At 43.0% G+C, this 13,297-nt stretch overlaps 1 protein-coding gene across 2 annotated transcripts in view; it reads right to left on the bottom strand.

The window, feature by feature from the left end:
- The window catches only part of ncam2a (neural cell adhesion molecule 2a), a 447,190-nt gene that overhangs the window by 131,645 nt on the left and 302,248 nt on the right, over window positions 1–13,297 (bottom strand). For both annotated transcript variants that reach the window (XM_086284341.1, XM_086284343.1), the window contains exon 3: window positions 5,399–5,605. In XM_086284341.1, coding sequence (XP_086140467.1) covers window positions 5,399–5,605 — 207 coding nt within the window. The remainder of the gene's footprint in view (window positions 1–5,398; window positions 5,606–13,297) is intronic.

The following is a 13,297-nucleotide window of genomic DNA, read 5'->3' as shown; positions in this document are numbered from 1 at the left end:
AAAAACCCAGAGTTTGAGGTGTCTTAACAGGACTTCACATACAACAGGTGACATCATTGTGTCAGTGTGACAGACCAACACTGCTATCCATAGGACTATTTCAAAACTATAATATTATACAAACCCAGCGTGCACACATTCACTGTTGACATTCAGTGCTTGAATTCTCAATAACACCCCTTGTGTGCACAACAACCACGTTATTAAGCATAGCTGTCATGTTAAATAATGCCCATTGGTTCCCACCGAAAGCATTTGGAAAGACACGCAGGAGAAAAATTATGCACAGTGCAAACTGACGATGAGCTTTTACTCTGAAAATCAAACAAAGCAAAAGCTTAATCCCTCCTTGACTGTTTTTCTGGGACACAGATAAGGCAAGTGTGATGAAACAGCACCAAGTGACAGCAAAAAGTAACTCGCTTTAACTTGCTGCCAGTTATAAAAGAATCAATGAGCAGAGTTATTCTGCAGCCTTACTGTTTGCAAAATTTGACAAAAGAACAGGCAGGCTTTGATTCACTCCATCTTGGTTTCAGCATTCTTTAATAGGTTCCCCTTGGTGCTTGTTTAAAGCTGTGTCCTCTTCCTGGCAAACATTGGGTGTTTTACGAGGACGCCGTTCTTGGACCAGCATTTCCCCACAAAGATCTCACGCGAGCTCTCGTCGAACCCCACTTTCCTTGGCTTTTGATGTGTGTTCGGGCTGGCTCTGCTAGCGCCGCAACCACCTGCTATCACCTGCGTGCTATATTGTGAGGGTGTGAATAAATCAGCTACAGCTCCTCTATCAGTCCCTTCCCTTAGTGAGGCTTCAGCATTAGCATTTTGCTCTGTGATTTATGCCAGGCTGCTCCCCAAAATGAGCTTTCACTCCCCGGCTGCATCCTCCGCCTGTGAACGTGTCTGGCATCTCAGTGTCTTCATTAACTTCAAGGATGCCTTTGCGTGATTTTGTCATTCACTCCGTTGGCTTCTTATCATCCACCCTCCCCTCCATATGTGTTCTTTTTATTTGCAAAATCTGCTTTCTCCCCCTCTGCCTCCCTCTCAGGTTTGAACATTCTGGTGTCACTTGTTCCTTCTGTTTGTATCCATTTCCTGTCTCTTTTGTAGTCGTGCTGCTCTACAAGAGAATCAGTAAGGGAAACATCCTCTCTGGAGTAACACTCTACTGCACACTTGACACTGGCGAATTGAGAATGTACTCAGTACTCTGGAGTTTCTTTGCTGTCGTTCGTAGACACATCACTGCAAAGATAACTGTCTGATAAGCTGACGAGCCAATTTCCCTGGACCTGCCTCAAATGTGAGACAGATTTGTTTCTGTGTGTTCTGGCCAAATTAGCTGGTTTTGGAAAATGAGCTTGTGCAGCATTATTGCGTTGTCCATTAATAAACTAACAGGAAATGAAAGGCTTAGACATTGTACTGGCTCACTCTATAATGACTATGAATTTTCTGTCACTGAATACAGTTGAAAACAGCACCATATTACACCAGCTAATTGATGTTGCGGCTTTTGTCACCAAAATAGGTTTTCATGATTTTGTGACAGTAAAGGGTTTATCTTGAAATAAGAATCACTTTGATGCTTACATTACTTATACTATTTTGACTGCATAAGTCTGGTTATGCTAACAAGTACAGGTAAACTGCTTGCAGTACAATATAAATACCCTGATGGTGTGGAGGGTGGAACACTATTATAGGCCTTAATGGATTCCATTTTAGTTGGCAACAGAGGAGGGATTACTAACTATTTTCGGTGAGTAAAAGGACATGAGAATGACAATTACTATGCTACCTAGCTAACAGCTAGATAACATGTGTTACATGTGACCTTGCATGTCGTCATTCTTCATTAGCAGAAGAATTTACTGTTAAAGAAGTTGCATACATTCACGAAATGTGACAGCTGACTGAGTTCTCCAGGCTTCTTGAATGACATTCAAAGTTTAACTGTTCATCTGCCAACATGATTCCATGCTGCTTTAATAATGTTGAGGTCCGAGCTCTGGGGAGGCCAGTCAATCACTGATAGTGTTCCTTTGTGTGTTGTTCTATGCAGCTTTGATTTTACTGAATTCCCAGTGTGTTTGGGATTATTTTTGCCAACCAGAAACTTTCCAGATGGTATTGCATGTTGGATCAAAATGTGATGGTACATTTCTGTGGTTGTAATTCCATCAGTTTCACAAGATCTCCAACACCACGATTGGATTCATCAGTCCATAAGACCTGTTGCAACTCATTTTCAGTCTGTTTCTTTGTAATTTACCCTATTTCTCTCCCTTAAGAATACGGTAGCTTATTGGCAGTCACTAAAGACAACTTTGAAAAACCTCCACAAATATGACTAGCTACTTGTTCAGAAAATGAAAAAAAAAGGAGTGGCTCAAACAGTAGTGCTAATATAGTAGCAACCATACTGCATTACACTGGAGTACTAACAGAAATCAAGCTAGCAGGCACAGCACACAGAACAGCAATGTTTTTGCTTAAATGGCAATCCTAGCATGCTACATTCTCACGTTGACAAATGTACATGCTAACCAGATAATGTTCTTATGGAGAGCATCAGTGTTAAATATGTTATCTTGCTAAAATTTCCCAAGTATCACTTTCTGTAGCTAATTGGCCATAAACCATGGTGCATAAGAAGCACAAATTTTGAAATGACTATAGATAAAAAGCAAATTGGTTACTTAACTTTTCTTGTTGTTTAGGACTCAAATGTCAAAATTTCATGGCAAGATTTGCTTTTAGATTTTACAGTTCTAATTAAAATTAGAAATACTAACCTCACTGTGGCTTTGGTGGAAAAAACTGAATCAGAGGATCCCTGAATTAATTAGTTGCCATCTCAGGGAACATGTGTGTACTAAATTTAATGTGAGTTAGCACAAGATTGGCCACTAACTCATTGCTAGCTACTGCTTTGTTCATCAGACTGTGGACCAGCTTTTAATTCCAAACTGATCTGACAATCCGTGCTGCATGATTACATCTGGCCATCATAGAGAAGTCAGCAACTGCGGAGAAGATGTCAACACTTGGTCTCCCACAGGTCATGAATTTCATGTAGAACATGTTGCAGCACGCAGGTCTGTGCACCGTGCAGAGGAGTCCTCGCCTGTTCCGACTGTGCGCTGGCAGAACACCTGGCTGGATTTTAGGGTGGTTTTCATCCGCCTGCTGCTCATGGAATCTACACTGAGGACCCCAGTGAGTGATGCCTGGTTACCATGGAAACAATGATTTTGGGGAATTGGTTATGTGTTGAATGAGGCAAAGGCTGAGTGGTGGCAGGTGTGATTGAAGCTGTGATGTCTCCCCTAATGGTTCGCTGGGAGAGGATGAAAAGGCAGCCACACAGCAGGTGATGATTTCCAGAGTGTGTGTACATATAACTGTGTGTGTGTGAGTGAGCTCTGGAATCAAATCCATGTACGTTTTCTCCAATTAAACTTTGTGTAGACTCCTGATCAAAGACTCACACCTCAGAGGTCACTTGGCTCTTATGTTATCTTTTGTGCTTGTAGCTTTTGGAATCTTTGTCCTCTCACCTGCGAACAGAGAGAGTTCTACCTATGATCTTTTTTTTTTAATATGAACCCTGCTCTCGCAAGCATTTTGTCAATAGACTAATAAAAAAACTTGGATTTCTATAACCCACTTTAAAGTGTTCCACTAAATGACTTCACACCTTGATTTGACACCAAATTCTCTTGAATAGCAGGCTAATACTAATTCTACACAGATACAGCCATAGATACAGTATATGGCCTGTATTTGTATAGCGCTTTTACTTACTCCCTAAGGACCCCAAAGCGCTTTACACATCCAGTCATCCACCCATTCACACACAGGTGATGGCAGCTACATTGTAGCCACAGCCACCCTGGGGCGCACTGACAGAGGCGAAGCTGCCGGACACTGGCGCCACCGGGCCCTCTGGGGAGGCCGATCCACGACTGATAGTGTACCACTGTGTTTTTTCTATCCAGGTGTGCTTTTATTACACTGGTAGTGCATTTGGGATCATTTTCCTGCTAAAAAACAAAAAAAACAAAACTAATGCTAATGAAACACTTTCCAGATGGCACTGCATGGTTGATCAAAATTTGATGATACAGTTCTGTCTTTATAATTCATCAATTTTGGCAAGATCTCCAACACCGGTGGTTGAAACGCAGCCTCAAACCATGACAGAGCCTCCTCACTGTTGTACCTGTCACTTGAATTCTTCTCTATAAACTGATGATTTCTGAATCAAAAATATCCAGTTTGGATTCATCGCGCCATCAGACTTGTTGCCACTGATAATCAGCCTTTTCTCCCAGTTTCCCTTCCTTGACAGCCACCCTTCCACTGAAATACTTTCTCCTGATGTTTCAGTGAACAGTGGATGGATCAGCTGAAGGGCTAGATGCATCTCTCAGGTCCTGTGTTGGGTTTTTGCTGGTCTTTTCTTATTTATGTCCTTTTCTTAAGGACATGACTTTTAGACACAGTTCATCTGCTGTAGATAGTTGTTTTTAGGCTTGACACTTCTTTTGTCCTCCACTTGTCCAATGTCCCCAAACTGTTTAAGTACACACCGCACATATGCCAAGTTTCCAGCTAATAGTTCTGGGAATCACTTTATTGGTGTAAAAATGCTATTTTATGCCTGTCAGGCTTTGTTAGCTTGAATTCCTTTCCACTTAAATCCGCATAAAACATGTGTTTGTGTTTTTTAGATCTACATTGTAATTTTCCCTAAGTTGCACAAAGCTCCCTGCTCCAGGAGATGATCTTAGTGAAACCAACATGTTTTTCTCGTTTTATTTCTAAATTAAATCACAGCAATAAGCTAGTGGGGTTTCAGTCGGATGTCTTGCTGAACAACAATTTAAAGATGCAAATTCACTGATTACTGCTAGAATGGAATCAGTAAAAAAAAAAAAAAAAAAGGTCTATAAACACCAACACTATTTCCTGGGCAAAACATTAAGTTTTTTCCCAGGAAATAGTGATTGGTCAGCAAGGCAGGTAAGTCAGTGCCCGATCTCTCATTATTCCTGACAGGATCTAAATCCTGTGGCATTGCTAGCCGTCATTATAATTTAATCACAAGAATCAGTCTAACTCACACAGTCACACACAAAGTCAAAGGTACATGCATCTTAGAAATCTTAGGTTTCTAAGATGCATGTGCACACACAGAGAGCTAACGCAGCTTGTGGCTGTGGAGAGGGTAGAGAGAATATGAATCAGCTGGTTGTCCTGGTGATCAAAAGCTAATGTGAGATGTTTATTCTCTTCGTGTCCTTATGTTCCAATCTCCTTAGGAAGCAAACACAGAGCATCTGTGGGTAAATGTGTCAGCTAGTGTGTGTGTTATCAAGCTTACGGTAGATCTCCAGCACAACGGAGGCCTCCTCAGTGTGACCACTGACATCGGTGGCCTGGCAGCGGTAGATACCCGCATCTTCGATAATGGCATTATAAATAACGAGCTTGGATCTGGATGCTTCTGTGTGGAGCGCCATTCGCTTAGAGGCCACGATGCGCTCGCCCTGGGGGTTATACCACTCCAACTTGACCGGCTCGCCGATAGCTAGGAGCAGAGAGAGAAGGAGATATATCAAATAAACTGATTACAAGGAGTGTATTTTACTCCGTTAGACCGGCAAAGTAAAGATTATGTCACAACACAGCATAATGTTTACATTCATTCGTTGAGAAAGAGCAGTTTTCATGATTACTCACATTCACACATGAGATCTATAAAGAGGGCAGTTTTAAGTGCATACTTTGCACCTTCTTGACCTTCAGCAGCTTTATGTATTTCAAAATGAATCCAATGAGAAGAAGCTGCAACAGTTTCAGCAGTTTAAAGCCTCAAGATTGCTTGTGAAAATATACCAGATTGCCTTTGAGTACCATTTACTTGGCATGGCTATACCGGGGAAGACCTGTAGCAGATAACTAAGTTTGCTCACAACTGTGTCCCCACCCACTCTGTAAAAACAAGCTTTTACAGAGTGAAACTTTTACAACTGAAGCATCCACAAACCGAAAATGGAGTAGTCCAGGTAGCTCCACAGCAACTAACATTAAAGTTAACTTGAATTTTACAGTTATGTTGAAATAAAAATCAACTAATTATTTTAATTGAAAACATGAAGGCTGCAAGCTGCTTCAGACCTGCTTAAAAATGTTTTCTGGAAACTAGTCATTATTATCAGAGTTCAAAGCATATCATATCAAAGCATCAAAACAACAAAGTGGTCCAATTATTGTACGTATTTTCAGCTGATTCATAAAATGTGATTCAGCCTCTCCAGTACAATTTTCATATTTTTGTAGGTTTCTTTTAACTGGACAAAATGATCAATTAGTATGGGTGCAAAGTAATTGCCATTATGCTGTAGGGCACATCTTAAGCTTGCTTTTGACCTGTCAATGAACAGCCCATTGTACCCAAAAGACATTCAGCATCAAAACAATAGTCAAAGGCATCAACCATTTCAAAGACTTTTCACATGATGCCTACAAAAAGAAAATCTGGTTGCTAGGAAGAGGTTTTCCTCACTGAGCCTAGACTGAAGCAACTCAACTGCTTCGTTTGGCAGATCCAAAACTCATTCTTGGTTATTTAACCCTGGGTAAATGAATAACTAGGGGAGAGATGAGCTATTAGAAGATGGATCTTCAAAGTCCTCATCATTAGAACGGTGTGCATCTGGAGACAAAATATAATAAGACGCTTCTCTCATCAAATAAGCCAACAGAAATATTTCTGTTGGTATTTCTATTGGTTTTCATCATCTAAATGTGAACAGGTCTGATTGTGATGGCAGGTTAGCGTAACTAAGTAACTGTCGTCACCCCCCAACTGGTCACAGGAGATGTATGGCCCCTCCCTGAGCCTGGCTCTGCCATAGGTTTCTTCCTGTTAAAAGGCATTTTTTCCTTCCCACTGTCGCCAAGTGCTAACTAATAGAGGGCAGTTTGATTGTTGGGGTTTTCTTTGTATTGTTGTAGCATCTTTACCTTACGATATAAAGTGCCTTGAGGCAACTACTAATGTGATTTCATTCTGCATAAGTAAAATTGAATTTAGTTGACAGATGATTTGGTTTTTGAACTGTATCCAGAAATACTGATTTAACCAAAGTATCACAGTGATTCTGTGGCTCCATCCATGCCACCAAAACCCAAAGCTCTTTGTCTTCCTATAGTCCACACTCGGTTTTCGACACAACCTGGCAAACTGAAAGTGCCCATGACTTGTCTTGGTTGCCATTTTTATGCTAAAATAAGCACACCTTTTTTTTCCACAGAATCTCCGACGGTTTCATCCTGTTTGGATGTAGTGAAACATCCACAAATATAGCACAAGAAAACTTGTGAAAAAACATGATGCAATGAGCAAACATGAGGAAAAATGAACATTACTTTTTGAAATCATTAAAGAACAAGTGTTAGGTTTCATATAGTAAAAATGACGCAGGGGGTCAAAATCCCAATTGAATACCCTTTATTTCATTAGATATTACATGTGAGTACTTTCTTGGTACTGTTTGGTTTGCTCTGCAGAGCTGAGGACCATCTACTGTCGTTGCTGGAACTAGTTTAGCGAACAGACGGGCTGAAATTACATGATTATGTCATAATCTTGGATTTACATAGCTAATAACTCTGTACAGGAACAGGGACATATGCAGTCCATAAATTCCACTCTTGTTCCTGTGTTTATGCACAGCACTCCTACGATTGCAAACACGGATAGATTCTTAAACATGGGTGCAAGCAGTAGGCCTGCTGAAAAGCTAACCTGAATTCTGATTAAAATGGCGCCCATATGTACCTTGTGAAACATGAACTCATCTGGCTACTGTAGGAGATGATAGAACCATCTGCCCGCAGCAGGTGCTGCTTGCCTGTAAATTCTGCAAATAAAAGTGTCAGTGTGGAGGGCCATTACTTGGCCCATCAATCAGGCAGAGACTGGAACAAGAGAGGATACAGACAGAGGCTTGTCCAGTTAGGAAACAAAAGATAGAGGAAGAATAGAAATGGCAGACACTGTTATATCATATCATAATAGAAAAACGGCAGTATGACCCCTCAGAAAGAGGGAGTAGAAAGCAGACAGTCAGAATTCCCTTTCCCCCCCTCTCTGCTACTGTCTGTAAGATGCCCTTGAGCAAAGCTTTTATCATTCAGGTGCACAGCAGCCTGCATCAGAGGCCTGCAATGGCTCAGCTCACAACAGGCAGGAGTAACTGTGAGGGGATGGCTTCAGGTATGACTGGATTTTTGCTAGGGAAATATGCGGATTATAAAAAGAGCATAGAGCTTAGATAAAAATCTATTTTAATGGCTCACAAACACAAGAAGGTACATGATAACAAAGTTCCCTCTTGATATCCATGCTTCCAAAACGCCGGCTCCAGCTTACATACCCCAACTCCGATCATCATCACGTTTCCAACAACCATCAGCGTTGCATGCTTGGCGTGTGCTGCTCATTAGTTTCAAAGCCAACAAATCTGATGAGGCAATCAAACACGAGTGTTGCTCAAATCACATTACAGCACCAAGCGTCCCGGGCTTTCCGACCGGAGGCTTGTGGGGAGCAGATAAGCGTCTAGCATCCCCGCGGCCGTCTCTTTATACCTGTTAGTATCCCAACGTTATCAGCACTTTCCATTTTACAGTCTGTTGACAGCAGAGACAGTTAAATATGCTCACACTGATGCAGCTAGTGTGGTGACAGGCCATTTGCTTCACAGATGATCTGAGAAGACAGGAGTGCAGAGCGTGATGCCCTGTTTTTCACGCTCAGCCCTGCCTCCCCTCTGTGCGTCTTTACAGCTGCATGAATAGCTTGTGGAAATTTTCTGTCGAACAGCTCTGAAAATCTGCATAATCTCTGGTGTTATTACTGATTTCTGCTGGAAGACAATGACCGTCTCTTCTAAATGTTGTGCGGTAAGACAATGATCACTTTTTCTAACCGAAACGTCTACTGCGGCACTGTGATTGAATGACAGCTTAATCCTGAAAATCACAAAGAAGTGACCCTTCAGATGGAACCGGGACAAGCGGAAAGCTTTGTGTCCTCCTTGGCAGTGAGAGAGCAGCTGAAAGAAATACCGAAGCAATCTCCTCAGCTCCTGCACAGGGTAGATTATTGATTAAGGAGGCCTCTTGGTGCCAAAATTAGCTGAGCACAAGCCTAAACACTCTCAGATTCCCACAGCACCTGGCATTGGGGTCTTGGTAGAAATTGATTTAGGTCTCCAGGGAAGTAGATAGCAGCAGAGTAAAAGGCTGACCAGGGAAAGAATCTCACCGGTCAGCGTGTTTATGTGTGCCGCTTGGTATCAAAATGATTGGTTATATATCTATCTCTGTCTACTCTGTAATGTCTAGCCACTGGGAAAATGCAGGTCTACTGGGACGAGGGATGTGGCCCTCCCTGCTTTGGTTATCTGAAGAAAACATGGAGAAACACATTAGCTGCTGGATCTCGGCAGGCTACCGAGGTTGCTTTTGTAGCTGTCTCCTGTCTTCTGCAGCAGCCAACACTTGTTCTGGCTCTCTGCCACTTCAGTCACATGGGAGGTTAAACACACACCTAAACACCCATTTATCCACGTCCTTTATCCACCACGGAACACCGCCTTTGCCTCCGCGAACACATCGGACTACAAACACGCAGATTACCAACTCCGGAAGACGATCAAAGCAGCCAAACGTGAGTACAGGGACAGGGTGGAGCAACAGTTTGACAACCCTCGGAGTATGTGGCAGGGACTAAACACGATCACAGACTTTAGAGGGAAAACCAGCACACCGCAGACCACGGCCTCTCTGTGTGAGGATCTAAACGTATTCTACGCTAGATTCGACACAGCGAACACCATGAGACCGGACAGTGTGCGCACCGCGGATGACGTCAGTGCGCACACTGTGTCTGAGGAGGATGTGCGGAAGTGCTTCAGGAAGGTGAACGCATGCAAAGCTACTGGTCCGGACGGGATTCCCGGCCGCGTCCTCAGGTCATGCGCGGCTCAGCTGGCTGGAGTGTTCACGCACATCTTCAACCTTTCCCTCTCTCTGTCTGTAGCCCCAGCCTGCTTCAAAATGGCCACCGTCGTCCCTGTACCCAAATCCTCCACCATCTCCTCATTGAACGACTGGCGACCTGTAGCCCTGACCCCCATCGTAAGCAAATGCTTCGAGAAGCTGGTCAGGGACTTCATCTGCTCTGCACTACCCGACTCACTGGACCCTCTACAGTTTGCATACCGCCACAACAGGTCCACTGATGATGCCATAGCCCTGACACTACACACTGCCCTGTCACACCTGGAGAAGAGAGACACGTATGTGAGGATGCTGTTTGTAGATTACAACTCAGCATTCAATTCCATCGTTCCCTCGAAGCTGGACAGGAAACTGCAGGATCTAGGACTGAGCAGCTCCCTCTGCAGCTGGATCCTTAGCTTCCTGTCTGACAGACGCCAGGTGGTCAGACTGGGCAGCATTACCTCATCCCCCATCACACTGAACACTGGTGCTCCACAGGGGTGTGTACTGAGCCCTCTCCTGTACTCACTCTACACCTACGACTGCACAGCCACTAACAGCTCCAACATCATTGTGAAGTTTGCGGACGACACTACAGTGGTGGGTCTTATCACCAACGGTGATGAGACGGCTTACAGGGAGGAGGTCAGCGCCCTGACCCACTGGTGTCAAGACAACCATCTCACCCTCAACGTCGCAAAGACAAAGGAGTTGATAGTGGACTTCCGGAGGTGCAGAGAAGTACACACCCCCATCACCATCAACGGCGCTGCTGTGGAGAGAGTGAGCAGCTTCCGGTTCCTTGGAGTACATCTGGCTGAGGATCTTACGTGGTCAGTACACACAAACAAAACAGTGAAGAAGGCGCAGCAGCGCCTCTTCTTTCTCAGGAGACTGAAAAGATTCGGCATGAGCCCCCGCATCCTCAGGACCTTCTATCACTGTGCCATTGAGAGCATCCTCACTGGATGCATCACCACCTGGTATGGCAACAGCACCGCCTACAACTGCAAAGCTCTCCAGCGAGTAGTGCGGTGCTCTGAACGGATAATTGGAGGTGAGCTTCCCTCCCTCCAAGACATCTACAGGAAGCGCTGCCTGAGGAAAGCGGGGAGGATCATCAAGGACTCCAGTCACCCCAGCCATAAACTGTTCAGACTGCTTCCATCAGGAAGGAGGTTCTGCAGCATCCGGTCCCGTACCAGCAGACTGAGAGACAGCTTTTTCCATCAGGCCATCAGACTGCTGAACACGTCATAGACACCTCAGCTTCACTACTGGAACTTCAACATTATGCACTCCACACTGTATATAAATGCCACTTGTTTTGCACATATTCAACTCTGTATATTTTATATATTTTATTATTATTATTATTATTTTTTTTTTACTATTTAATTTGTAAAAATGTGTATACACACACACACACACACACACACACACACACACACACACACACACACGTAGGAAAATATTTAGTATACACATCCAGAAATGCATACACTATTATATATTGTACATATATTTATTAGTTTCAGGTTGGCCATTCTTGTATTTTGCTCGTTTGTGTTGTTGTGTTTGCACATCTCTGTTGCTTGTGGGGCTCGTACACAAGAATTTCACTCGCATGTGCTGTGCCAGTGTGCCTGCACATGTGATGTGACAATAAAAGTGATTTGATTTGATTTGATTTATTTGTCACGCCACGAGTCCAGGTTAATTTCAAATAAGAAGAAAAGAGCTGCAGTAGGTGTCGTTATTGCTGTTTGTTTTCCAACTGTAAAAAAACCCCAAACTGGTTACAATATTGAATACTAATAAAGTCATAATTGTTTTTAATGACACTTAAAATAGTTTGGAAAGTCTTGCTGACATGATTGTGCTAGTGTCTTCAAATAACAGGCAATAATTTCCCAAGTTTTAAGAAATTTACATCTTCCTGAATGGACATTAATGAGACAAAATGTTTAATTGACATTTAGGCACCTCTCATATCTTTTGTTTGAAAAATGAGAAATCTGTGAAGCAATCTATTGAAACCTGACAAAACTACATGGAAATAAAGTGTATAACTTCTCTTTAAGTAGTCGTCAGGAATAGTTCTCCAGTCTTCTTGAAGGGTAATCAAAGCTGCCTTTTGTTCTGTTCTCTGTCAACATGATCCCACACTGCTTCAGTAATGTTGAGGTCCGGACTCTGGGGAGGCCAATCCATGACTGATGGTGTTCCACTTCGTGTTTTTTCTATACAGGTATGCTTTTACTGCATTGGCAGTGCGTTTGGGATCATTGTCGTGCGAAAAAAATAGATACTTTTCATCTGCTGTAGATAGTTTATTTTGTTTAGGGCTGGCACTTTTCAGGTTTCGTCTAATAGCTCTTTGCTGGTGCAGGAAGTATTTGCACCAGCAAATGCAAATAAAAGATATATTTAAGGGCCTGTCAAACTGTGTTAGCGCTGGCATTTTGAATACATTCAAATAAAGTCAACTCAAGAAACTGGAATAAATTATCTGTTTTAGTGACAGGCTGCTAGATACAAAACTAGTTCTTTCCAAGTTGTCTGTTATGTGTAGACACAACACTGTTTCATTCCTTGAGTTAGTTTTTGGATGCTTAAATGAGATGAGATGAGAGATGAGATAGCCTTTATTTGTCAGTTGCAGGTCTTTTGCCCACAACCGAGATGACAGACTGTACATACAATACACAAACATCACATTGGGGAGACAGGTCAGGCTAGGTAGCGAGGAAAAAAAATATCGATATGTGTAACACAGAAGGATAATACAGGAATGCACAGATATCAACACACCATAGCACAATAAACACAGACAGCAACATGGGAAAGAGTTCCAGTGTGTACATCTGATCTGGGACTGCTACAATCTTTCGACTGCGCCTCCAACTGACCCGATGTCCACATCATAGGGGAGGTAAGCATTGGAGGTGGCTTCTGGGGTAGGGAGGGTGATGCGTCAGTGAGTGCTTATCAGTATCAGTATATGTATATGTGTGTGTGTCCATAGTTCAGCTGAGACAGTGTCCTTCGCCCTGCTAAGTAAACAGTCTTCCAGCCAACCCAGGTGGCCTTGAATGGGAAGAAACAGACTAAACACAGTTGTTATCAGGGTGTTTTGTTCAGCTCCGGCCTTGCAGCTGGCGCCAAAGGGGTATGCGCATAAGTGATGGTATTTTTTACTTTA

The sequence above is a fragment of the Aulonocara sp. 'chitande type north' Nkhata Bay genome, linkage group LG23 (assembly GCF_057382095.1).
Source record: "Aulonocara sp. 'chitande type north' Nkhata Bay isolate Kocher_YH1m ecotype deep benthic linkage group LG23, A_spYH_male_GT1.1, whole genome shotgun sequence".
In the NCBI taxonomy this organism is placed as follows: Eukaryota; Metazoa; Chordata; class Actinopteri; order Cichliformes; family Cichlidae; genus Aulonocara; species Aulonocara sp. 'chitande type north' Nkhata Bay.
The sequence above is the reverse complement of the archived record's forward strand: the minus strand, read 5'-3'. Positions and strand labels throughout refer to the sequence as shown.